The sequence below is a fragment of the Mustela putorius genome, unplaced genomic scaffold, assembly GCF_011764305.1.
Source record: "Mustela putorius furo isolate JIRA1106 unplaced genomic scaffold, ASM1176430v1.1 tig00000129_pilon_pilon_pilon, whole genome shotgun sequence".
In the NCBI taxonomy this organism is placed as follows: Eukaryota; Metazoa; Chordata; class Mammalia; order Carnivora; family Mustelidae; genus Mustela; species Mustela putorius.
The window spans coordinates 7,997,483-8,024,426 of record NW_025421290.1 but is presented as its reverse complement, the minus strand read 5'-3'; the positions used below and the strand labels follow the sequence as shown (position 1 = coordinate 8,024,426).

At 39.9% G+C, this 26,944-nt stretch overlaps 1 protein-coding gene across 4 annotated transcripts in view; it reads left to right on the top strand.

Annotated features, from left to right (window-relative positions):
• Positions 1–924: 924 nt before the first annotated feature.
• DDHD1 (DDHD domain containing 1) overlaps positions 925–26,944 on the top strand; it is an 83,225-nt gene continuing 57,205 nt past the window's right edge. For 2 of the 4 annotated variants that reach the window (XM_045069537.1, XM_004739314.3), the window contains exon 1: positions 926–1,965. In XM_045069537.1, coding sequence (XP_044925472.1) covers positions 1,131–1,965 — 835 coding nt within the window. In that variant the 5' untranslated portion in view covers positions 926–1,130. Of the gene's footprint in view, positions 1,966–26,944 lie in introns of all 4 variants that reach the window. The other 2 variants (XM_045069527.1, XM_045069532.1) reach the window with 2 other exon arrangements.

Below are 26,944 nucleotides of genomic sequence, written 5' to 3'. Positions count from 1 at the left end.
AAAGAACTACACAGTGGAGGCTCAGCATTCAACTGGATTCCAGAAAGTGAGCTACAGAATCAGAGAGGCATAAAGAACAGGAAGAGACCGTGAAGATCACAGAATTCCATTGCTGCAAAACACTTTAGAGATCATCTGGTCCAATAATCAACTCATTTTACAGATGAGGAAACCAAAAAGATCAAGGAGATGATGTGACTTGCCTGCGGTTAGTAAAATTAAGTCTAGGACCTAGTGTTTTCTGGCTTTCAATATAATAATCTATCACAACTGGCTGCACTTACCATCAGTTATAATCAACATTGATTGCACACCCACTGTGCAGGAGAGGTTGAGACATATGGACTCGGTCTCCATCAAGGGCCTTCCAATGAGGTTGAGAAAACGGGAAATAAGTATTGAAAGATAAACAATAATAGAAGATGGTCTGAAAGGGAAGGTTTAGACTCGGGTTTCTGAGAGGGAATGGTGATGTCAACATTAGGGATCGCAGGCATGGGGTGGAACGCCTTTGTGTGTGCCGACAGTACTGGAGGGACCAGAGTCAGGTGACTGAGAAGCTCCAGGTGAGGACCTGGGTCACAAAAGCAGTGTCAGGAGAAGCCAGCTTCCTGGGGACCTCACCTGTAGCTTAAGCCCTGGGGCTCATGACCCAGAATACGAGGCTGAGTGGGATAAAGCCTCTCCTCACCTGGGCTCTGACCCCTAGAAAGGCGGGGGCCGACGCAGGTGTGCAGGGACAGGAGGGTGGAGGCGAAAGACAATTGAGGCATGTGAGAAGTTGCGGCTGCCCTGAGCTGAGCCACCGCGGAAGGCCACAGAGAGCAGCCAAGGCGCTCGCGCGAGGCCCGGGCAGAGAAGGGGCTTCCGGGGCGGCGCGCGCGGCCGGCAGGGCGGGGCCGAGCACAAGCACCGCCCACGTCGGGCTGCGCGACAATGGGGCGAGCTGTGGAACGCGGCTGCCGCGGGCCTCGGGGGGGCGGAGCGACCGCCGCTGCCTCCGCAGCCCCGGCTGGGATTTGAAAGATTAAAAACTACCGGTGGAGAGGGCGACAACGTTGAATGTGTGGCGGAAGCGCTGGGGGCCACGGCTCGGCGCGGGGCCGGGCAGCCGGCGGCGTCTCCACACCATGAATTATCCGGGCCGCGGGTCTCCGCGGAGCCCTGAACATAACGGCCTGGGCGGCGGCGGCACAGCCTGGGAGCTGGACTCGGATGCGGAGCCGGCGTTCGGCGGCGGCGTTTGCTGCTTCGACCACTTGCCGGGCGGGGACCCGGGTGACGACGAGGTGCCCCTGGCCCTGCTGCGCGGGGAGCCCGGGCTGCACTTGGCGCCGGACGCGGAGGACCACAACCACCACCTGGCGCTGGACTCCTGCCTTAGTGACGAGAACTACGACTTCAGCTCCGCGGAGTCGGGCTCCTCGCTGCGCTACTACAGCGAGGGTGAGAGCGTGAGCGTCGGCTGCGGCAGCTCCTCGTCGCTGCACCCGCCGCCGCAGCCGCCGCTGGTCCAGTCGAGCGCGGGGGGCATCGGCCCAGCGGGAGCGGGGCTCGGGGAAAGGAAGCGCACCCGGTCTGATGGAACAGCCGCCAGGCACCGCTACGAGGTAGTGACGGAGCTGGGCCCCGAGGAGGTTCGCTGGTTCTACAAGGAGGACAAGAAGACCTGGAAGCCCTTCATCGGCTATGACTCGCTCCGCATCGAGCTCGCCTTCCGAACGCTTCTGCAGGCCACGGGTGGCCGGCCCCGGACCGAGGACCCGGACGGCGACCGTGTGTGCGGCCCGGCCTCCAGCTCGGGGGAGGACGAGGACGAGGACCGCGTCTGCGGCTTCTGCCCGCGCGCTGCGGGGCACGAGCCCGAGATGGAGGAGCTGGTGAACATCGAGCGGGTGTGTGTGCGGGGCGGCCTCTACGAGGTGGATGTGACCCAAGGAGAGTGCTACCCGGTGTACTGGAACCGTGAGTAGCCGGCCGGGGAAAGGAGCGGGACGGGCTGCTTGTGGGGCGGACGAGCACCCGGGTGGGTTTGGGACTTGACCGCCGCAGAGAACGAGGCGCTTGAGGCCTGGCGTTTGGGCGTTTGGTAGGGAGAAGGGTGGAGATGAGACACGCAGAGCCGGCAGGTGAAGGGTAAACGAGCAGATGGCAAAATGCAAGCCGCCTGGGGTTCAGAAGAAGATTCTGCCGGGGTAGCGCTTCCTGGGTGAGCTGGGTGCTGCTGCCATCCCCTGGAGGTGATCCAGGAACGGATGCCCAGCCCGAAGGTTAAATTTCGCGATCCTACCTGAGCTTTGTCCACCTGGGGATCTGATTCGGTCTCATTTACCCAGAACTGCCTCTGATTTAAAGAGCAGCCTGTCCTCTGAAGTGGGAATGTTAGAGATGATATGCACGAGAATCAACAGTTCAGTTATGGACTCAGGAAAAGAACATTAATCCCAGGCGGGAAAGGAAAGGAGATAGGTGGTTTCCACCCGGTGCGTTCGGGAGAAGTGGAAAGCACTGCGTGAGCCACTGCTGGCAAATTGGTCTGTTCATTCTCTGTGGAATACTCGTTTTGTCTCTTACGTTCTTGTTTACTTATTCTCAGTTTGCTTCTTAACCTTGAAAAAATTACTAAGGCCTATGCCTTGGGTCTCCTCATCTATAAAATAGAGATAATTGTATCTACCTTGTAGAGTTGTTGGAGGAATTAAATGAAATAATGTACCCAACCGGCTTGAAACTGTGCTTGGCACACGTGTGATTTATAAGTGTTAACAGCAGGTCTTATTCAATTAGACAGCATCACAATTAAGTTTGTAATTAGGTTAAAAGCAAATGTTGCATATGTAATAATATACAGTAGATACTCTGCTGTGACACAAACTATTGGCCACCAGTAATTTGTAATATATAGTTTTCGTTTTTATGAACCTAGTGCCCTAACTCAGATAACTGTGTCTTCGTTGGTTGTGACCAGCCTTAGGTCTTATCTATATTTTACAGTATTCTGCCTTATATTAACATATATTCATGACTTACCTTCCTTTCTATATGTTTAGCAATCTATGGGCAGAGTCCACCTTTATCTTCATACGCTCATTGGGCCTAGTGCAGTAGATATTTAATAGGTATTGAACTGCATGAGTGATTCTGATAATGTTAAAACATATGAGAAGCATGAGTCACTAAGATAATAATTATAGTTTGTGTCAAATCAAATAAAATAAGCACAGCAGAAAATTTAATTTTTTACTGCACTTAAGGATGACATTGAAGGCATTCGCTAACATTTTCACAAGACTAGATTCGTATGGGATTTGTCACATCACTCCTTTTGATTACAAGCTCACTAAGGATAGGGTATGCCTGTATTCACTCATTTATTCATTCATTCACCTTTTTCATTTTTGCCAAGTATTTGTATGTCCATAATATAGTGGTCTCACGAAGGCTTTAGGAAAGGTGGAAAAAACAACCCTTACCCTTCAGGAGTCTCCCATTTAGTCTTTTCTTCAAATGTCCTAGACATCACTATGGGCTTTTTTCCTTTGAATGTAGAAAAACAAGGACTTAGTGGAGCAGTAAAGTTGGATAAAATGCAGGGACATCCTTGGAGAGAGGTCTGGAGACCAAAGGATAAATCCTACCCTTAAATCAGCTAAAGTATATTCACCTAGAATATTGTGTGCTCTTTTGGTTTATGGTAAAATTGTGGTTTGTTTGTTTTTTATTTTATTTATTTGAGAGAGAGAGCATGACCGAGAGATCATGAGCTGGGGGAAGGGTAGGAGGAGAAGCAGACTCCCCGCTGAGCAGAGGGCCCTATAAAAGGATCCTTAGGACCTGTGACCTAAGCCAAAGGTAGATGCTTAATCGACTGAGCCACCCATATTCCCTCTGATAAAAATGTTAATGCTTGCAAAGTGCTTTACTATTAAGTGATTTTTCACATTATTTCATAGTGATATAAAATTAATGCTACCATTCTGTTCATGAATAGACTCAGTAACCATGTCCAAGGTTACTCAGCTAGAAAGTGGTGAAGCATTTTAGAGTCTACTGGGGGAATAGGTGTGACGTCCAAAGAGCATCTGACACACCACCCAAGGGTGAGGATATCAGGAAAGCTTCCAGATAATGTAGGACTGAACCTAAAGGAAGAATTTAATCAAGGGAATAAAAGGGGAGAGTGAGATGCAGGGAAAGTCATTTCAGCCAGATGGGGTAACATACAAAGACACAGAAGCATGCAAATGCATGACATTTTGAGGAAATTAAGGCTGCACCTGCAAGGACCAAGACATATAGGGTAGGCTTGAGGCTTGACCACCACAGGGACAGGTGTTTGGTCCAGGAGGGGAGGAGATTGTGAAGGGTACCTGCCTTTGAATGGTGCATTTGGAGAGTAGCTAGGAAAGGAACAAGAGGAGATTTGTAATGCTAAGAACTTTGGACTATATCCTGTGAGCATTAAGAAACCAAACAATCAGGGGCGCCTAGGTGGCTCAGTTGGTTAAACAACTGCTTTCAGATCAATTCATGATCCCAGAGTCCTGGGATGGAGCCCCACATGGGACTCCTTGCTCAGCGGGGAACCTGTTTTTCCTTCTCCCTCTATCACTCCCCCTGCTTGTGCTCTCCTGCGCTTCCTCAAGCTCACTCTCTCTTTGAAAAAAAAGAAGAAGAAACCAGACAATTGAAGGTTCTCTATTACTTAGGTGATTAGTAACAGCACTAAGGCGGAATTAGAGAGTTGGGATATATCATTAGAATGGTAGTGTCCTGAATCAAGAGAAACCATGAAGGCCTACAGAAGTTAATCTGAAAGGAAATGTGGACTTAGTCCTCTCAAATCTTCTTTTCAAAAGCAGATAGCCAATAGACCAGTTATAAGTTAGTTTTCTTGAACTAGCATAACAGCAGCACCTATTTTCACTCCATTTTAGCATTTTCTAGTTTTCTATAGTATACAATCCTGTGGGTATCCCAGGCCTTCGTATGAACTACAGTGAAAACACAGTGGTGCTTGTTGTCCCTGATTGACCATTTCTCAGAAAATCCCATGTCACTTTGCTCCAATTGGTTCTTCAGGTATGTCTGTATTACGTAAGTTTTCATACATTCTCATGAGGGTTTATTCCCAGTATGGTCTCGTCAGCTTTTGCAGCTTTGACTTCCTTCTCATTTTACTTTACTTTTTTTTAGTTCATCTGGAAGCTTTCTAAAGAATGAAATGAAAGTTAAAAACAAAAACTTAAGAAAGTTCTTACAGAGGGTTGGTGTAGGATTCCAGTGGTTGTTTAGGGTTTTTGTGACCTAATTAAGCCCAATGCACCTGGGTATCAAAGCCAATAAATTAGCTATGCCTAGTCTAAAAGAAAGTTTTAGTTTATATTTGCTCTTCCTTTTGAACTCTTACTAGCAGACAAAATTTGAACTAATTTAGGGTATATGAATCAAAAGGGGAATAGAATTTGTCTTCTATAGATAGGAAGCCCATATTATTACATAATGAAAAAAGTGTTAATTTTAGGAAATTTATTTTCATTTTATTGTCTGTTTAGATATTTTTCTTACTGCATGTAGACATTTTAGATAAAAACTGATTATTGCTGAGTAATGGCTAAGTGAACTCCCTTGCTGCTCCTCTTCTTTCTAAGCTACTTGTAGCCCTCTACTAGGCTTGTTTTGAGAATTGTTATATATAACATGCCTGGAACAGTGGGTGTTTGGCACAAAGTACTAGGTGTTAACTCTATCTATGTGGATCTCAGAAAACAATAATCCTTATTTGTAGAAACTCACCTGAAATTTCATTAGGATGACCAGCACAAAATTGTCAAGAAGAGGGTTTGTTACTGGCCTGTACCTCACCATAAGTGAAAGAATGTTTATAAAGAATATTAGCAAAAAAGTGGCCCTATTTAGAAATAGTGGTAGAAAGGCATGGGGAGCTTTATAGAGATACTTATGAATTGTCTCATAACAATTCTTATGTGTGCACTGTGCACTAGGGAGATGTAATTTCCATTTATTGACTAAAGTTATTTGACCAAATATTTATATGAATGTAATCCACTTTCTGATATATCTTGTGGTCTACTTGTATTATTATCATTTTAAACCATATTCAAACATTTTAAAAATTAACCAGTCTTCATGATATATTGAAGAAAGAATAATATTCCCACCAAAATGAGGTAGAAAAATAAGGGCTTTTTCTGCAAGTACCAAAATAAAATGATGTTTATTAACTTGGCATACCTGTAACCATCTCTTCGGTCTTTTTTCCTTTAAGGATTAATAACCTTAATAATCCTTTATGAGGTACAGGGCATCATGGGAAAGTAATGGAGTGCATCCTGGGAGAAGTCACTCTTTCTTGATCAGTTTCTCCTCCGATAAAGCAGAACTATAGGGAATGGAGACCAGGGATTGACATGCCTGACTCTGAAAAAGTGTTAGAGTCTTTTCTATCTCTTTTTAGCTGCATTGTCTTCCACAAGCCTGGACTGGAAAGCAGCCTGGGCTGCATTGGAACCCTGGCTGCTCATTTGCAGAATCCTGACAGAAGTCTTCTGAGAACCCTGTTCTAGATCAAGCCTGCTTTAGACTAGATTTTTCAGGAATCTACTGAAAGAGCACAAAGAAATGAATGACACTGAGTGATGTAAGAAGGGCAGGATTTGACACAATCTGATCAAGGCATTCAGGACTTTTCTTCCCCTTTACATTGGACCATTACTTTCAAACTGCTTTCATATCAGTTATTGATCCACCTTGTTTGTATATAGCTCAAATGTAATAATGCATGTTTTACAAGTGCTTTATGTAAATATTCAGAGTAATTGGTATGTCTTTCTTTACTCCGTCTGTCACCCCCTTCTTTTTTTTCCTCTCCTTTACTATTTTTTTCATAAAAGAGTCCTTTTATACTGTTCCTTTCTCCAAATACTATTTCCTGGGTCTTTTATCTCCACATCACACACTATAGTTTCTGCTTTGCTAAGATCTGATGTCTAGAACCTTGATGGTGATCCTTTTCTGATCCCCGGTGTTGGGGGGGTGTGTGTAAAAAAAATCTAGATGTTCTGGTCATGGAATCCTCTGAGATTATGGACACTGAGTGAGGACAGTACAGGGATGAAAAGGAGAAAGAGAAATGGAGAATATACTCATGGAAACCTAAGATGACTATTTGGCAGGAGAGATGGGGAGGTAGACAGTTCTAGAATCCCTGATTGTTGGGCAATCTAAGTCATGAGTGTGATAAAATTTAAAATGTACATGTTATCAAGAAAAACTTTAATACTGATAAAGGGTATAGATACCAGTTTCTTCTTTTTTGCCATAATACATTCCTAAAAGCTTGGTTAAAAAGTAGAACAAGGAAAAACATCATTTTTAGAGCTAGTAGTTTATAACTTACAATTCTACTCTTTTTGAGTCTGCTTTGGTAAAGGGAAATTATGCCCTCAAAAATATTTGAATCACTGACAAATGAGTGGATTAGTAGGATGAAAAGCATTATATAAATAATTTTTGATACCCCCAGATTAGGGGACAGGTAAAATTTAGGATGGTGAAAAGATTAGGGGACAAGTGACATTCAAGATTGTAAAAACTGCTACCCATGTTTACTGTCAAGATTGCCTGTGCCAGAGAACTAAAGAAAAATGGTGGAAGTTTTGATATGATCATATAAAAGTAGTTATGTTTTATGTAGTGCTTTCTAATTTTGCCATATTGCCATACAAGTAAATTATATACTCATTAGTATTTGTTCCAATGTGTTATTACATTAAGTTATATCTAGATAATCTTTATAATCATTGCTCTTGTAAGTTTAAATAAATCTGTCGAATGACTTTTGGGCCCAGGCCAGCCTTTAGAAATTACATTGTTATTTGTACTGTTATACCCCAAGACCTCAGGTATCTAGAAATCTTAGAGAAATGTGAATTATGTCTGAATGGATATCTTTTCCAAATTAGTTGAGAGTTAAGCTTTTATTTGTTAAAGGATAATTTTAATTATGTGAACGGAAATCTCTCATGTTACTATTTCTCCTTCTCAGTGAACCGTCATTGTGAAAATTGGTACAGGATAGTTCTTGAGACACATGATGTGGGACAGAGAGCTGCATTAACTGTGCCAAAACATAAATCTTCTAGATCATATGCTATAGAAAGTGCTGCTCAGTAACTTTAGATGACGCATAGGGAGCCTAGTTAGAATTACTTCTGAGTCTTCCTGTAGATAGAGTTAAATGTAGTTCCACCTTTATTTTACTATGTATTAAAAATGATCAGTTTTCAGTTAGTATCTTATTGACTGAATTCATTTTTTCCTTATTCTATAGAATTGCTTCTAGATAGGCCTAGGATATCCCTTGTCCACCCGATTCACCCACCTAGACCTTTAGTAATGCTTGCATTGTAACATCTGGTATGTTTTAACATTAAGGACCCCCAAGTTTGTTTATGCTTTAGAAAACAAAATCTTTGCTGTGAATCAAAAGGCAGTTATTGGAGAGAGAGAGGGTCTACTTGAAAGAAATTGTTGAGGACCACTCAAACTGAGGAAAGCGCATTATGGCTGTTTAAGCACTTTTAATGACGCTCACTTTACCATGCTGGCTGTCCACTGCCAAAATGAACCCTTACTGTATGGTTAGCAGTAAATCATAAGGCTGGTATACATGTCTGTGAGGTTTATGAACAAATATTTGCCTTTGTTTGACATTTGCATTGTATAGCAAACCACTCTTATATGAGATTAGCACCACTAACCATGGTTTTGCTTTGTCTTTCACTACAAAAACATTGGGACCTTGTATTTCAGAGTATCTCTTTGGATATAATTTATTTTTTTTAAAGATTTTATTTATTTATTTGACAGACAGAGATCACAAGTAGGCAGAGAGGGAGACAGAGAGAGAGAAGAAGGGAAGCAGGCTCTCCGCCGAGTAGAGAGCCTGACGTGGGGCTTGATCCCAGGACCCTGGGATCATGACCCGAGCCGAAGGCAGAGGCTTTAACCCATTGAGCCACTCAGGTGCCCCGGATATAATTTATTTTTATTTTTAACCTGTTCACTATTTAGCCTATTATTTTGTGTAAACTACATTATATATTACACTTTTTTGGTGGGCAAAGAAGGGTGTTAATGTGTGTCACATATAACAAATCTTCCTAATCCTGGAATACTGGACTGAATTGTTTGGAATTCTGATTGCCTGACAGGATTCTGTCTTTCATGGGCAGATCTAGAACCCATCAAAGTATTCGGTAGGTCACACGTAAAGGGTAGACTTGGTTTACTTCATGTGTTTTCAGATCAGCTCTTCTCCCACCTCAGGTCATCCGTTTTATCTCTTCCCCTTCCAGTTCAGTTCTTACTGGCTTTTCTAGACTGGCAGCCCTGTGTTGTGTTTATGAATGTAAATGATCGCTGATAGCAACTGTGTGGGCCAGAATCCCAGCTCTACCTTTGACTGTGTGACTTTGGGTAACTTAAATTATCTGTGCCTCACTTTATTCTATAAAATGTGGTTAATAGTACCTACCTCTTAAAATTGTTGACATAAATGTGTTATAATAATCAGAGATCTTGAAACCTCCCATGATGTTCTAAATGTAAGTTCTAAAGTTATTCTCCATTTTCCTGACTCTTCTGTCCTTTCAAATTTGCAACCTACTTGACATTCTTGGCTTTCAGCTCTCCTGTTTCAATTTGCAGTTCCTTTCCTGGCACAGCATTTTCTTTGGCCTTAACTCTTGGTAATCGGCTCATGATTAGGCACAGGCCTAGAACCCTCTGTGAACTGGTGCCTGCCGCTGTGAGAAGCTCACTGGGTTTTGCCCCAGAAAGAGCTGTCCTGTCTTGAGTTTTCCTAGTTTATGCACCAGAGGTGTGCACCATTTTCTTATATATCTACTGCCTGTGGGAAGGGAGGAATTCTTTCTCAGGAAAGCATTCCAAGTTCTTGAGCATCTACTCTTTTTGGTATGCAGATCCTGTCACCAGCTGTGGGAGGTACTGACTTCATCCGCAGAGCTCATTTAGAACATCTCCACCAGCTACCAGGATTTTTGATACAATAGAGAATTTTACAGCTTTCGAAAGGCTGCTCAGTTTTCAGTTGAGGCAGAGCCAGTAGTGGTTTTGGTCTTTAGCCATTTGGCAAGAAAGAAATGGCCCATAATTCCTTTTACAGTGAAAACCTCAACATGAAAACTTTGAAGGAATCAGTTCCTCTTAAATGACCTGCAGTTGAACCTAGAGTGGTAGGAATGGCAGCTAGGTTCTGCACCTAGGGCAAAAATCTAGCTTCGAATCTGAAGTTACCTTTTAGACCAGGGATTCCAAGCAGCCATCCCTTACCAGCATTGGCAATAAAAGCTGAGTGGGCTCCGAAAACAGATCTTTGTTGCCAAATTCCCTTAGTTTGAATCCTTGATTTATCGTAGCCATATGACTTTAAGCAAGTTATAATCTCTTGATTGTCCAGCTTCATCTTTGTAAGTAGGGATAATAATTCCTGCTTCACAAAGTTATTTTAAAGATTCTGTTAAAATACACATAGAGTACTTAGCATAGTACCTGGTTCATTAAGTGTTAGCCATTGTATTTAAGCCAGGCTGATATATTGGCTCTTCAACTAGAAGCCTAGCTTCTAGAAATTAAAAAGTGTGTGGTTGGCCCATTTTTTTTGTGAAAAAGAAGAATGTGAATCTGTGGCTCAACCAAAATTACTTCACCCTGTATTTGATGACCATATACATATAGAACACATACATACACGCATAGTCCCTCAGTCTTCCTTTCCCCTTCTCTCTTACCTTTGTCTATATGTATAGCTATGTGTTTATTTTAAAGCTGCTTAATCTTACCCCTACCATCCCCCCATCAAATGTTCTGGTAATCATAATGAAGTATCACATTGCAGGCACCTTAATTGCTCTTGTCGACTCTGACACTGAATGAAATTATGGTGAGGACAGTGAAATACATTTCAGCCTTTGAATTGCCTCTGTTGGGTTGCCTATGGAATGGCATCCTATCTTAGACCAATAGTTTGCAGATTTCATTGAGCTGGCAAGATTGTTAAAACTGTAGGTTTTTAGATCATCCCTGGAGATTCGATGGAACAGATCTGGGCCAGGGGGCATTATAGACCTCAACATTGATAACTCTGTTAATTATCTCCTGCAGTCTAAATGGCTCACAAATGCCTCATCCTAGTTTGTCTTCATTTTCAATCAGAGGATTGCCAATTTGGTCAGTCCAAGGTTGTATTTCATGGAGCTTGAGAGGAACCAGCCTTTCACCCACAAATTGGTTAATCTTTATTTCATCTTTGTTTTTCTTTACCTGTTTCTGCTCTGACCTTCTGATTTAAAATTTCTGTATTTATATTAATTTTCAATAAACTCATTTTGTCAATTATTGAGGAGGATGAAATACCACGTGTGCGTAGATAACTAACTGACCAAGGACTCAAGATCTCCTCTAGAGATCTCCAACAGTGTCTGTCTTTATAGCCCTGTTTTCTGATATTTTGCCCCACAGATTCTAACTACCTTAGCCTCCCTGAACTCTTGAGCCATTTGGCATCTGAGCAAGACTAGTGGACTCTGTTTCCTCTTCCTGTGCTGTGGTATGGAAGCTCTAGGCACTAAGCTTGGGCAGTTGCTGGAGTTCTCCCAGTGATCACTGTCCTCTTCTGCCTGTTGCCTGTTGTGCAATATCTGATGATGATGAAAGATGAAAATCATCCTTCCATATATTTTATTTGATTTTCCTGGTTGTTAAAGGTGGGCAGTAAATCTAATACACATTACTCCGTTATGACTAGAAGTAGAAGTCTGTCCTTCTAATTCAGCAAACTGATTTACCCTTTCCATTCTTGGTGGCCTTTTTTATGTCTCTTTTTGTTAGGCACACCCCATTACTTTTCGTATCTTACATGTCTTTCTGTCCAGGAATGTTGAAATGGACAACAATATTATCTATTGAGCTAACATGGATCAAGTAAGTGGCTATATGCCACTCAGAGTAGAATCAAGGTGTCTTCTGTAGCCATTTTTATGGGCTATAGGGTAGAAGTGATTGTTAGGCTTATACATCAAAACTATTTGCTGCTGCCTCTGTTTGCTGAATATTATAGTACATGCAGTCTACCAAACCAATTGCTGCATTTAATTTCTCATGTTTCCTAGTCTCCACCTTTCTTTTTCTATCTTATTTCTTATGCCTCCATAAAGAAGACTCTTGAGGATCTCTGTTTTCATATCGAAGGATTCCCTCTTTCCCCACCTTTACAGGTATCAGCATGAAGTAAATCAAGGTAACTGGATTGACCTGCCAGTCACAGTATGTCTGCAGTGATCTCATCTGTAGGTTTTAAGCTTATATTTAGTTTCTGGATTTCTGAGCCTGCTTCTCCAGTTGTCATAGCGTGAGGTTTTCATTTTGGAAGAGATGGTAGGGGAAAAGGGAATTTAGTTGATTCAAATAGCTGAGGATTCTAGAAAGCTAGTCTTGATAAAGCCAGATTTAACCACTGCACATGGTTTCAGAAACTTAAAAAAAGATAATATATGAATTGGGGGCATGGTTGCCTCAGTTGGCTCAGGTCATGATCCCAAAGTCCCAGGATAGAGCCCCACATCAGGCTCAGTGGGGAGCTTGCTTTTCCCTCTGTCACTCACCCTGCTTGCTCTTTCTCTCTCTCTCTCAAATAAATAAATAAAATCTTTTTTAAAAAGAAAAAGATACTGTGCAGATCAGACTAACACCATAATTAAGAATGGGATTTTATAGTTTACAGAGTACTTTCACATACACAGTTTTATTAATACATAGTTTTATTAATCCCTATTCATCCTGCAATGAGCTAGAATATCCTCATGTTACAAGATGGTTGCAGAGAGAAGTTCAAGATAAAACTGGAATTAGGCTCAGCCTTCTGAGTCCTTATCTAGTTCCCTTTCTCCCATATGCCATCGATGATGCTTTGTACCATCTGAGCAGATGTGAAGATTATATGCTAATAGTACTTGATTATTTTGTAACCTATGTAAGAATTACTTGCCCACTTTTATTGCTACATTCCCTCTATTTGACAATTCCTTCCTTTCTTCCTTCCTTTCTTTTATTCCCTTTCTTTTTATTTCTTCTAGAGAGAAACAGACAGGGGCCGAGGGAGTAGGGGAGAGAGAATCCCAAACAGGCTAAACACCCAGCATGGAGCCCATTGAGGGCTCAATCGTACAACCCTGAAGTCATGACCTGAGCTGAAATCAAGTCATACACTCAATAGACCAAGCTACCCAGGTGCCCCTCTATTTGATGATTTTTAAATATATTCCTCCAATAAGTTTTTTGTGACTTTAGTCTTAGGAATTTAAGTGTTTTCCTCAACTTTTTTTGAATATTTTTAAGTTTTTGCTTTTATACTTGTTAATATTCTGAATTTTGACTATACAAATTTTTTCTCCCTTTTCTCCCGTTCCTTTTTTACAAAAGATTTTAACTTTCGTTTGATTTTGACCCAGTTTAGAGCTTACATTCTGAAATGGTTATATTTTATTTGTAGCTAGTTAACTCACCTGAAGCTAGTAAGCCCACCTGAAGAGAAAACTGCTTTGACAGATTAACATTTATTTGCCAACTTCCTAAACTATGTGCTTCTCTTTTGTGATGTGAATTTTTTTTTTTTTTTGTAATGTGAATTCTTTTCTTTCAATGCTTTTTAACTTAGGTCACATTTTATTACTTTCATTCTATAAATACTCATCTAGTGTCTGTTAGGTTACATAAGAGAGGGATCATCTCTACCTCAAGTTTACAAAAACTTTCCAAAGAAATACTTGACTAGGATCTTTAAGAGTGTTATTGGCAGAGGGAATGGCATGGCTAGAGGCCTGGAATCTTTTTTTTCTAACTTTTTTTTTTTTTTTTTTTTTAGTTTATTTTAGAGAGATACATATGTGTGTATATGTGTGTGTGTGTGTGTGTACTGAAGAGCTGTGGGTGGGGCAGAGGGCAGGTGAGGGAGAGAGAGAATCCTCAAGCAGACTCCCCTACTGAGTAGGGATGGGGGCTCAGGTGAGGATCCAACCCAGGACCCTGGGATCATGAAATCAAGAGCTGTCTGAGCCACCTAGGCATTTTGAAGCCTAGAGTCTTGAAGGAGGACTCTTGTATTCAGAGGACTCAAGACTTTCTGTTTGGTAGGAGCACTGGGAATAAGGTAGAAAGGGTAGAAGAAGAAAACTGGATATAGATAGGCAAGGACTAGATCAGGCCTTTTCATACTGGAAATTTTAAATTATGCTGTGAGAATGAAACACTGGAAGGTATAAAATGAGGAAAATGCTTGATCAGATTTGCATTTTAAACTATGAGTTTGGCAGCAGTGTGGAAGATAAATGGAAATCTGGAAATGTGATTATAATACTCAGGGAGACTAGTAAAGGAGTTACTGCTATGTTACAAGGGAAATACAGGGTCTAGGGCAACACTCTTTGAATGGATATTGGAGGGTTGGAAGAAGATATTAAGGAAGTAGAAGGGACTATCAATGCAATATGAGTAAGGGGAGCGTAAGTCCAGCTTATCCATAATGTTTTTAACTTTGGTGGATTATGGAGGAAGAACAGGTTTCTCTGCCACGTTCACCTTGGGGTGGCAGAAGGAAGCTAAATACTAGTGTATTTTGATTGCATTTAAGGTGCCTGTTGCACATCCAGATGGAATCATCCCCGGGCAATTGGATATATAGGTCTAGAGCTCAGAAGAAAATAGTGTTGCAATTAAAGATGAAAAGATCCTCATAACATAAGCCAAGGTCTCTAAAATGGGTCTGCAAACACTCTATTGGAGATATTATAATGAACATGTTTGAATTTATATTTCCTTTCTGTTTCAGCCCTACAAATTTTCTATTTTTGAATGTTTTCTAATGTATGTAGAATAGTAATACATATGCATAATTTAGAAATAAGTATGTATGAAAATATGCTCAAAATATTTCTGGTAATTACTAATCTAAGTTGATTGTAAACTAATGGTCACTTCTGAGCATTTTGCTTCACAATAATAACCTGAAGAACTTTTAGAAAATACATATTTCTGGACCCTATCTCTAGAAGACTATGATTCTAAGTGTGCGGCAAGGAATCTGAAAAATCCATTTTTTAATTTAATTCCTCAAGGGATTCCGATAATCAGCCAAGTTTAAGAGAACCAAGGATAAAACTGTGGAAACATGTATGATACAGAAAGAGATGAGAAAATAAGTTTAAAGCCACTTTGCTGATTCTAAAAGTTCCAACTATGTTAATTTCTATTCTTTTTATTTTAGTCAGTATTGAATTAATTATCTCCATTAAGCTAAATTTAACATTAAAAATTTAAAAGTCTGTTTTTGTGTTATAGGCTTCATTTTTGGTATAGATGTTCCTCCCATATCCATGCAGATTATATCAAACATTTTTTTAACTAGCCAGGAAACTAGAGAACTTTTCTCTAAGCATGTAAAATTCTGCGTTGCCTGGAACCACTTGAATATTAAACTTGGAGAGTTAAGAACAAGAGGGCCAATGATTTAAAGTTTTTGCTAACACCATCTAAAATATGACTTCTGTGAATTAAAATGTGTCAAAAGGATGAAAATGTAATGAGAAAGCCTGAAAGGACCATGTAATAAAAATGTTTGAGGACTTTTAGGGGCTGAATTTTGTCCTCCCCACAGACTCATATGGTAAAGCCTTTGTCACCGCTACCTCAGAATGTGACTGTGTGTGGAGACAGGGCCTTTAAAGAGATGATTAAGTTAAAAAGAGGCCATTAGAGAAGGCACTAATCCACTGCGACTGGTGTCATAAGAAGAGGAAACGTGGACGCGAGGGATGCATGTGCACAAAGAAAAGGCTGTGAGGCTGTAGTGAGGAGGTGGCCATCTACAAGCCAAGGAGAGAGGCCAAACCTACCAGCCCTGTAATCTTGAACTTCTAGCCTCCAGAGCTGTGAGAAAAATAAATTTCTCTTGTTTAAACCTCCCAGAATATGGTCTTCTGTTAAGGCAGCCCTAGCAAACTACTACAAGGACTGTAAATTGCTTATTAAACTTTACACTTACAATAATGTAGAACTAAGAAATGACACAGGTTCTAAAACCCATTTGCCCTTGTTCCCTGAATTAAAAGAAGCAAACAATATTTAGGATATAATTATATTGTCCAGAGTTTCTCATCTCTAAGAAATAGGTTTAAATTTTGGTGAGTGGTACTATTATCCACAGAAGCTCTTGCCTAGACATAATTTAGTATTCCTAGTGTAATTGTTACTTCAAATGTGAGCCTAGGTATATTTTGAGGTATAGGTATTTCTTTCCTAAGATAGAATTTTATGTGATTGCTGAGTATGAACCCAGTTCTGCAATTATAACATTGTAACCAAGCTAAATGAGGATTAGGTTAAAGACTGTGTAATTATTTTTGTCCTACATTATTCTTCCAGATTATAGCTTCTTGTGCAGTGAATAAGCAAGTCTTCAGGTATTCAAATGGAAGGTAATATTTTGATATCTAGATCCCAATTTACTACCTTTCATTTCGTTTACCAATGAAACTTTCTTTTCAGGGGCACCTGGGTGGCTCAGTCGGTTAAGCGTCTACCTTCTGCTCAGGTCATGATTCCAGGGTCCCGGATCAAGCCCCACCTGGGGCTCTCTGCTAAATGGGGGAGCCTGCTTCTCCCTTTGCGTGCTGCTTCCCCCTATTTGTGCTCGCTTGCTCTCTCTCATATAGACAGATAATCTTTATTTATATATTATATAAATAAATAGATAAATCTGTAAATAGATACATCTTTAAAATAAATAGATAAATAGATAATAAACAGATAAATCTTTATCGAATAAATAAAATAGAAAAATAGATAAATCTTTTTTAAAAACCTTCTTTTCATAACTAATGTTTTTATTTTATCACCCACCTTCTGAGAACTGTTTTATCAGTAACTATTGATTTTATTATGAAATGTCTCAATTATATACAAAAAGCTAGGTAACATAACCGAGAATGAGTACTCCCCATCACTTAGCTTGACAAATTAAACATGACCCCTCCCAGGCCCCTTTCTTCAATCCAGAAATAACCGTCCTGCTTAATTTGTTACTCATTTGCATACATTTTTTTAGATTATTATTTCCATAGGCTTTTTTTTTTTTGCTTGTTTCAACTTCATAGAAATGCCATTTCTGTGTTTTTCTGCAGTTTGGCTTCAGGTTCAGGTTAGGATTGTGAGATTTATCTGTGCTGATACATATAACTCCAGCCATTTGTTTTTACCTTATATAGTAGCAGTAATACATTGTATGAATATACCACAGTTCGTTTTCCTCTTTGGACACTTAAGTTGTTTACAATTTTTTGCTATTAAAACATTGCGGTAATAAACATTTTTATAGCATGTCCTATAGAGATGTGCTAGAATTTCTGTGGCGTATATACCTAGGAATGGCACTGTTTCAGATTCCATCTCTTCTTTGTTGACTAGTGAATCTGAGTATATTTCATGCTGTATATTTATTGACTTTTTTTCTGCTTTTTTTGCTGCTGTTGTCTTCCTGGTAAAATCTTATGATATCAGAGTCCAATCAGGAGACAGAAACCACACAGTAATTTCACCAGAGAAAGTGTAACATAAAGAATTATTAGAGGAATGAAGAGGGTAAAGAGAGCTCTATGAAGAATACAGAAGCAGAAGATGCACAGAGCAGCCCCCACCCTGAGGCCATGTCCTCTCAGGCCTGAGATTCTGAACTTATTGGAGAGTGGCAGTGGTCACTGGTCACAGTGGTCCAGTGGAACTGCTGGAAATCTGCCCTCTGGACAGCTGCGTGACGCTTTCCACAGGGAGGTGCCTAGCCTCAGAAGTCACTGCAAGCTCCTTTTGGGGTTTGGGGCGTGTAGCAGGTCACATTCTAGTCTGAAACTGCCTGGGGGTAAGGGTCCAGCCCACTGGGAAGGTGCTCCTTCTGTTAGCACATGGGTGCTGCTGAAAAGCAAAATGCGCACTCTGAAAGAACCCAATAAAATGAGCCCACTGAAACTAGGGAGAGAAACCCCTTCCTTTCCCATCATAAAGGATGATCTGGAAGAAATAGTTCATCAATATGTTAGGCACGTAATGGTTTACACAGGCCTTTATGGGGCTGATCCCTGAATCTTATCTACCGTTTACAGCATTAATTCTGTGGGAAGTATATTCAGAGTTCCCAAATAATAAGTTTACAATAAACCTTAAGAATGGATGACAAAATATTTTTCTTAATCTCTTATTCTTTTTTTTCCATTTTCCTTGTCTCTCCTCCTTTCCTTGTGTCTTTTATTTTTCTTACATCTGATCCTTGCTGATTTCTTCTTCCCCTATATACCAATTCTACACTATTCTTATTTTCCCTTATTCTGTGACTTTCTTCCTCTTTAAGCCCAGTGTGGTCAGATTGGCTGTGTAAGTTTTTAGAGCAGTGAATGATAAGCATGCCTTGAACCCTAAGTCCATAAAGCTACAGGAGCATAGCTAAGCTGGAGGAAAAGGATCAAGACTTCGTCTCTACATATCCTGTATTGCAGAGTCTAAGATAGGTTGAAATAGTTCTTGAAAAGAGTCCTTTAGAAATCTTATAGTAGTTCCCTTTGCCTCCTGATGTAAGTGTGGCTTTTTTATATATAAATATTATTATTGCCAAGTTTCCCCCATCCACGTGTAAGAGATCCATTTAGGCTTTTGCTTAAATGAAGAAAGTGTTCATAGACCTTGCAATTGCTTTCTAGTCAACAAGAACCTGTATTTTTCTTTTTTAAAAATGCTTATTAAGGTGTAATTGACATATGACAGTATATTACTTTCAGGTGTATAGCAGAGTGATTTAATATTTGTATATTATTATAAAATGATCACACTGTCTAATTAACATCCATTACCATACATAGTTACAAAAAAATTATTTTTTCTTGTGATGAGGACTTTTAAGACCTACTCTCTTAGTAACTTTCAAATATAGGTGGGCTAGTTCCAGACTACCACGTTAATAAAGCAAATACCACAATTAAGAAAGCGAAATGAATTTTTTGGTTTCCTACTGCATATAAAAGTCTTCTTTACACTCTACTGTCATCTATCAAGTATACAGTAGCATTCTGTCTAAAGATACAGATATAGATACAAACCTTAATTTTAAAACACTTTATTGCTGAAATGCTAACCATCACCTGAGCTTTAGTGACTCCTCATCTTTTTGTTAGTGGGGTTGGCAGACTTGCGTGAATACTGATGGCTGCTGACTGATCAGAGTGGTGGTTGCTCAAGGTTATGCTGTCTGTGGCAGTTTCTTAAACAACAATGAAGTTTGCTGTGTCTATTTTACTTTTCCTTTCACAAACAATTTCTTTGCAGCGTGCAATGATAGCTGATAGCATTTTAACCATGGTGGAGCCTCTTTAAAAATTGGAGTCCATCCACCCATACCCTGTTGCTGGCTTTAGTAAGTAAGCTTATGTCATATTCTAAATCCTCTTTTGTCATTTCCACAATCCTCACAGCTTCTTCACCAGTAGATTCTGTCTTTCTTTGCTCCTCATTGTTCAAGTTTTATCCTGAGATTGTAGTAATTGAGTTCTATCTTCAGGCTCCACTTCTGATTCTAGGTCTCCCACTGTTTCCACCACTTTTGTAGTTACTTTTGTAGTTACTTCCCCCCCTGAAGTCTTGAATCCCTCAAAGGCATCATCCATAAGGGTTGGAATCCATGACTTCTAAATTCCTGTTCAGGTTGATATTTTGACCTTTTCCTGTGAATCATGATGGTTTTTATTTGTTTTTGTTTGTTTATTTGTTTTGAATCATGATGTTTTTAATGGCACCTTCTTTCCAGAAGATTTCCATTAACTTTACCTGGATCCATCAGAAGAATCACTAACCGTGGCAGTGGTAGCCCTATAAAATGAATTTCTTAAATAATAAGATTTGAAAATTGGGGGTGCCTGGGTGGCTCAGTGGGTTAAACATCTGCCTTTAGTTCAGGTCCTGGGATTGAGTCCCACATCAGGCTCCTTGATCAGTGGGAGCCTGCTTCTTCTCTCTCTACCTGCCTCTCCCCCTGCTTGTGCTTGTGCACTTGCTCTTGTGCTCTCTCTCTGTCAATTAAATAAATAAAGTCTTTTTTAAAAATTTGAGAATTGAAATTATTCTTTGATCTATAGACTGCAGAATAGATGTTATGTTAGCAGCCATGAAAACAACATTCATTAATCTCAGTGTACATCTCCATCAGAACTCTTAGGTGACCAGGTGCCTTTTCAGTGAGCAGTAATATTTTAAACGGAATCTTTTTTTCTTTCTTCTTTTTTTTTTCCTGAGGAATATTTTTTTCCCCTGAGCAGTAGGTTTCAACAGTGGCCTTAAAATATCCAGTAAACCATGTTGTAAACAAATGAGCTGTCATCCAGGCTTTGTTGTTCCATTTACAGAGCACAGGCAGAGTAGAGCTAGCATTATTCAGGGCCCTGGGATTCTCATATTGGTAAATGAGTGTTAGCTTCAACTTCAAGTCACTAGCTACATTAGCCCCTAGCAAAAGAGTCAGCCTGTCCTTTGAAGCTTTGAAGCCAAGCATTGCCTCCTCTCTACTATGAAAGTCCTAGGTGGCACCTTCTTCCAATAGAAGACTGTTTCATCTACATTGCAAATCTGTTGTTTAGTGTAGCCACCTTCATTTATATCCCAGCTACATCTTCTGGCTAACTTTCTATAGCTTTTACATCAGCACTTGCTACTTCACTTTTACTTTGAGGCTAAGGAGACAGCTTCTCTCCCTAAACCTCATGAACCAACCTCTGCTGGCTTCAGACTTTTCTGCAGCTTCCTCACCTTTCTCAGCCCTCTTAGAATAGAAGAGTGAGGGTCTTCCTTGGGATTAGGCTTTGGCTTAAGGGAATGTTGCAGCCGGTTTGATCTTTTATCTAAAACACTAAGATTTTGTTCATATCACCAATGAGGCTGTTTTGCCTTCTCATCATTCATATGGTCACTGGACTAGCACTTTTAATTTCCTTCAGGAACTTTTCTTTGCATTCACAAGCTGGTTAACTCTGGCACAGGAGGCTTAGCTTTTGGCCTGTCTCAGCTTTCAATATGCCTTCCTCACTAGGCTTAATTATTTCTAGGTTTTGATTTAAAGTGAGAGACATGTGACTCTTCCTTTCACTTGAGCTCTTAGAAGCCATTGTAGGGCTCTTAATTTCCCTGATTCCAATATTATTTTATCTCAGGGAATAGGGAGACCTGAGGAGAAGGAGAGAGGCAGTCTGTGGAGCAGTCAGAACACATATAAGTTTGCCATCTTGTGTGGGTGTAGTTCATGGTGTCCAAAAACAATTACAACAGTAATATGAAAGATCACTGTTCACAGATCACCATAACAAATATAATAATAATGAGAAAGTTTGAAATAATGCCAGAATTACCAAAGTGTCACACAGAGACACAAAGTGAACAAACGCAGTTGGAAAGATAGCACCAGAAGACTTGCTCGATGTAGGGTTGCCACAGATCTTCAATTTGTAAAAAAAAAAAAAAATGTAGTATCTGCGAAGCACGATAAAACAAGGTATGAACACAATATTATTAACTACAGTCATCGTACTGTACATTGCATCCTCATGATTTATTTTATAACTAGAAGTTCGTACCTTTAGATCTGCCTTCATCCGTTTTGCCCACTCCCCATCCCTGGCAACCACCAATCTGTTCTCTGTATGTGAGCTTCTTTTGTTTTTGTTTTAATTCCACATATAAGTGAGATCATATAGTATTTCTTTCTCTCTCTGACTTATTTCACTTAGCATAATGCTTTCAAGCTACACCCATGTTGACCCAAATGGCAAAGTTTCATTCTTTTTTATTGAATAATACTCCATTTTGTGTGTGTGTGTGTATGTGTGTATATGCATACCGTTTATCCATCAGTGGTCACTTAGGTTGTTTCCACATCTTCCATATCTAGGCTATTATAAATAATGCTGCAATGAATATGATTCCAGTAAAGGCTTTTCTTTTTTGCCTAAGAGTTACAATTAGGATAATGACTTACTTATTTTCTGATAGGCAGGTCGTAATTATAAGTATTAGTTTTAATTATATTAAGTTTACAATGACTTTCAGTGAGTGTTGTCATAAATGAAAAAAGTAATACTTTATCTAGTTCCAACATATTCTTTACATGCGTTATCCCTGTGAAAAGTTTTTCTCTGGTGCCTAGCTACATAGTCTGTTGTTTAACAGATGTATCCATTTCACCATGCTGTAACTACAAAGTAAGGTGACATCTTAAACATATATAACTGTGCAAGGCCATATCACCATGAGATTGTACTATGTGTGGTCTTAAGAAGCTAAAATACCAGTGGCTTAAACACAAAAAGTTGTATTTCTTTCCACTTAAAAGAAGTGTGGATATCTAGCATTCAGGGCGATGTGGCCCTGTAACAAGGGACGGAGGTTCTTTCTGTTATTCAGCATTCTGTCTTATGTAAGTCTTTAGGTTCTTTTAGCCAATTCCATGTGTATGAGTGTGGGACTGTGTGGGACTGTGGTGACCAAGCAGTTCTCTAGGGATACCAGCTGTAGTTGTTCTATAGTTAAACAGTTCTCACACTGTCTCCCCAGAGATAGCATCAGATCCTACAGGTTAAGGGCTAAGTCCTCCCTCACTCCTTACCCTCAGAAGCTAGTCATAAGCCCAGATTGTTACTTTTACTTCTTACTGACCAGCTATTGTTAATCAGAGGTTTCCACAACCCCCTGCTTGGGTTTGATTAATTTGCTAGAGCAGCTCACAGAACTGAGAGAAACATTCCACTTTCTGGATTACTGGTTTATTACAAACTACGTAACTTAGGAACAACCAAATGAAAAGATTCTTAGGGCAAGTCATGTGGGAAAAGGGGTAGAGAGTTTCTATGCTCTCTTAGTGCTCCATTCTTACTACAGTTCCACGTGTTCACCAATCCAGAAGCTCTCCAGACTCTATCCATTTTGGGTTTTTAGGTTTACTTTTTACATGGGTATGGCTGATTAAATCAGTGGCCATTGGTGATCGATTCAACCTTCAGCCCCTCTCCTCTCAAAGGAGGTGAGGGAGTGAGACTGAACATTCCAACCCTCTAATTACATGGTTGGTTCCTCTAATGACCAGCCCCTATCCTTAGATGAGCTACAGGTGTTCCAAAATTCACCTTGTTATCATAATAAAAGATAGCTTTATCTTTCTCATCTCAAGAAATTCCAAGGATTTTAGGAATTCTGTGCCAGAAACAAAGACAGAGACCAAATATCTTTTTATTATTGTTAAAAAAAAACAAAATTCAGCAGACTGAATTTGAAGATATAACTGGTTTTATTAAGCAGTTCATGAATCAGACAGTATCCCAGGAGTTGTGCTGAATGGAAGGTTTATAGGAAGGAGAGTGGGTCAAGAAGTTATTAAGCAAAGAATTGTTTCAGGCTTAGGCATCTTCCCTTAGGGGAAAGGGCAGAGGGTCTTACTAGGTAGGTGGATTACCTCATCTTCCTTTGGGGGATGGAATGGACCCAAGTGATAGATTATATTTGTTTTCTGATGAGGAAATTTCTGACAAGACTATATTTCTAGGGGAAAGATTGGAACTTCAGTTTAATTAGGTATTAAGCCTCAGTTTGGTGACTTGGGCTGGTATAAATGACTCTGTCTTTAGCTTGTGGGTTTCTTTTTTTTAATATTACAAATCACAGTTTTATTGTAGGTGACTTGAGATCTTCAGGAGCTCAAGGCATACAGGTGGCAGTAAAGAAAGAGGTAAAGGTAAAAGAACTCTATTACCAGTAATTTGCAGTATTTTTTTTACTAAAATTTTTACTAAAATTCAGCCACATGATGGAACCTAGCTGCACAAGAAGACTAGAAAATCTTTTAACTGCATACTGCTGCCCTGAATAAATTAGTATTCTGTTATAAGGAATAGGGAGAGAGTAGATATAGTATGGGCATCTTGGAGTTTCTTCCAAAATATGTGATCTTTACTTTTCCTGAATATATTAGAGTTCTGCAGAGATGAAGAGATAATAAAGATTTGACTCACATAATTAGGGAGGGAGGCTGGGTAGTTGGCAGAGCCAGTGTCTCTGTTCAGAGGCCATCAAGAGGGAAAAGCTTGCTGTTCCAGTTTAAAGGCCAACAGACAGAATTCCCTCTTATATGAGGGAGGGTCAGCTTTTTGTTTATTCAGGCCTTCAACTAATTGGATGAGGCCCACCCACATTATGGAGGGCAATCTGCTTTACTCAGTCTATTAGTATACATGTTAATCTATCCAAAAACACACAAACACCCAGAATGTTTGACCAAATATCTGGGTACACTGTGGCCCATTTAACTTGATACATATAAGATTAACCATCATTATATTCATCATTAACTGAATATAAAACTAAAACATTTATATTATAAAAATACCAAGCAATTTGACATTTATTATGTAGAAATAAAAATTTCCTTACAGTTCTATCTCCCAGAGATATCTGTTAATAACAGTTTAGTGTATTTTTCTCCACTTATTTGTAGTATAGATACTAATGTATATATCTTACAGAAACAGGATTACATTACTTTTATATATCTATGATTTAATTTTTAAATTTTTATTGTAGACCTTATTCCATGTCATTAAATGTAGACCTACTTTTTCTGAACATTATTTCACTATGGCTATATTATCCATTCATTCATATTTTTATTTACTTAATGAATATTTTTCATACCTACTGTGTGCCAAGCAACATTTGTATGTCTGGTCCTCTGTTGGTAGAAATTTGGGTCATTTTGTTTGTTTTTATTCTTTTGTTTTCATTTATAACAATATTGAGGTAAACATTTTTATCTTCGGACATTTTTGCAAGAGTTTATTCCATAAAGCATATTTCTAGAATTGCTGTGTAAGAAGATACCCATGTTTTAGGTTTTAAAAGGTGCTGCTAGCCCAGAGTTTGTCTCAGCACTTGTTGACATTTTGGGCAGATGATTTATTATTTCTGGGCATGGTGGTGTGAGGTCAGGGGAACTGTTCTGTGCAAGATGTTTAGCAACATCTTTGGCCTAGATACCAGCAACACTGTCCCACCCCCAAGCTGTGACAATCAAAAATGTCTTCAAACATTGCCAAATGTGAGGATACCTGGGTGGCTCAGTCAGTTAAGCATCTGCCTTAGGTCATGATCCCAGGGTGATGGGATCAAGTAATGCATCAGGCTCCTTGCTCAGCAGGGAGCCTGCTTCTGCCTGCTTCTCCCTGTGCCTGTCACGTCCTCTGCTTGTGCTCTCTCTCTTTCTCTGACAAATAAATAAAATCTTTAACAATCAACAACAAAAATTATCAACAAAACATTGCCGGATGTCTCCTGGTGGAGAGATTGTCCCAGGTTGAAAACTAGTACACTAGCCCTTCTCTCTTTTCCTGTTCCTGAGCAATACTGACAGCTGGGCTTTGGAGGTCAGAGCCCAAGCTGAGTAAAGAGATGTCCACATGAGATGCAGCCCAGCATGGGATATTGGAGACCAACTGGATGGGGGTGAGGAGGGTAGCCACAAGGGATCATGGCTTATTGTGGGAAATCAGAGCATAAGCCAGGTTAGGAGGGCTTCCAGCCATGAGGGCAGCCTGGCATGGGGTATTCTGAGCCTCAGGCAGGGTGAAAGTATGTCCATATTAGAGAGGCAGGAATAGTCCTCTCTAGCTCAAAACTGAGGGTGCTTCATTTATATGGCTAAAGGCCTGTTTAGGGGAGTTTCCTTACATTAGAGCTTGCTCCCTATGGAGATCCATTAATGAATTGATGATTTAATATCTTTTAAAGCATATAATTAGGGATTTTTTGGCAGATGTCTCTATGCTATTTGGAATTATTTTAATAGTAGAAGATGATAGCCTCAGAACATAGGTCACAGCTATGTAATGCCCACTTGCTATCACTTGGCAAGTACTTGAACCATGCAAATAATGCCATCTTTGTGGCTGGCTCTCAGTAACTTAATGCTGAGCCAAAAAAAAAAAAAAAAAAAAGTCATAGAAGAATACATACTACATGATTCTACTATATGAACTACCAAAAAGCAAAAATAATCTGTGGTGCTAGAGGTAAAAATTATGTTTACTGTTGGTAAGGGGTAGCACCTGGAAGGAGATGCATGAGGGGGCTTCTGAAATGTTAATAATGTTTTCTTTCTTGATCTGGGTGTCACTAACTTGTAAAAAACCATTGAGCTATATGCATAAGATCAGCACACCTTTCTATATGTATGTCATTCTTCAACAAAATGTCCACACACACACCGCCCCCAAAAATAACCTGTTCTTTTACTCTGGGAAAATGGTCAGACTCTTTCCTCTGAATCACATAATTATCAGAAAATAGAATGTTAATGGCTGACCGCAGTATAGACCAACTTAAAGAGGTTGGCAAGTACCACTCAAACTGAGGAAAGCCCAATTGGGAGTAATAATAAAAGTGCTCAGTCTACCACATTTGCCAGGTGATAGGATAAGCTGAATGAAGTATGTCTTGTTCAGCAACATTCAACATACTTTTATTGAAATCCTACTTTATCATAGGTGCTCTCCTCTTTTAGGTTTTGGAGGCTCCTACGACATAGTACCTACATCCAAGTATCCAATGGAAGTGAGGAAGACTAAGTAACATAAACACTGACAGATGTGCAGAGTTTATTCAGTGAAATCAGAGAGAAGGGCAGGTCACCAAAGGATTCCTGAAGGAGAGAAGGATGAAAGTTAGCTAAATGAAGAATATGGGGAAGAGAATCCAGGTAGAAAGAACAGCACATGCC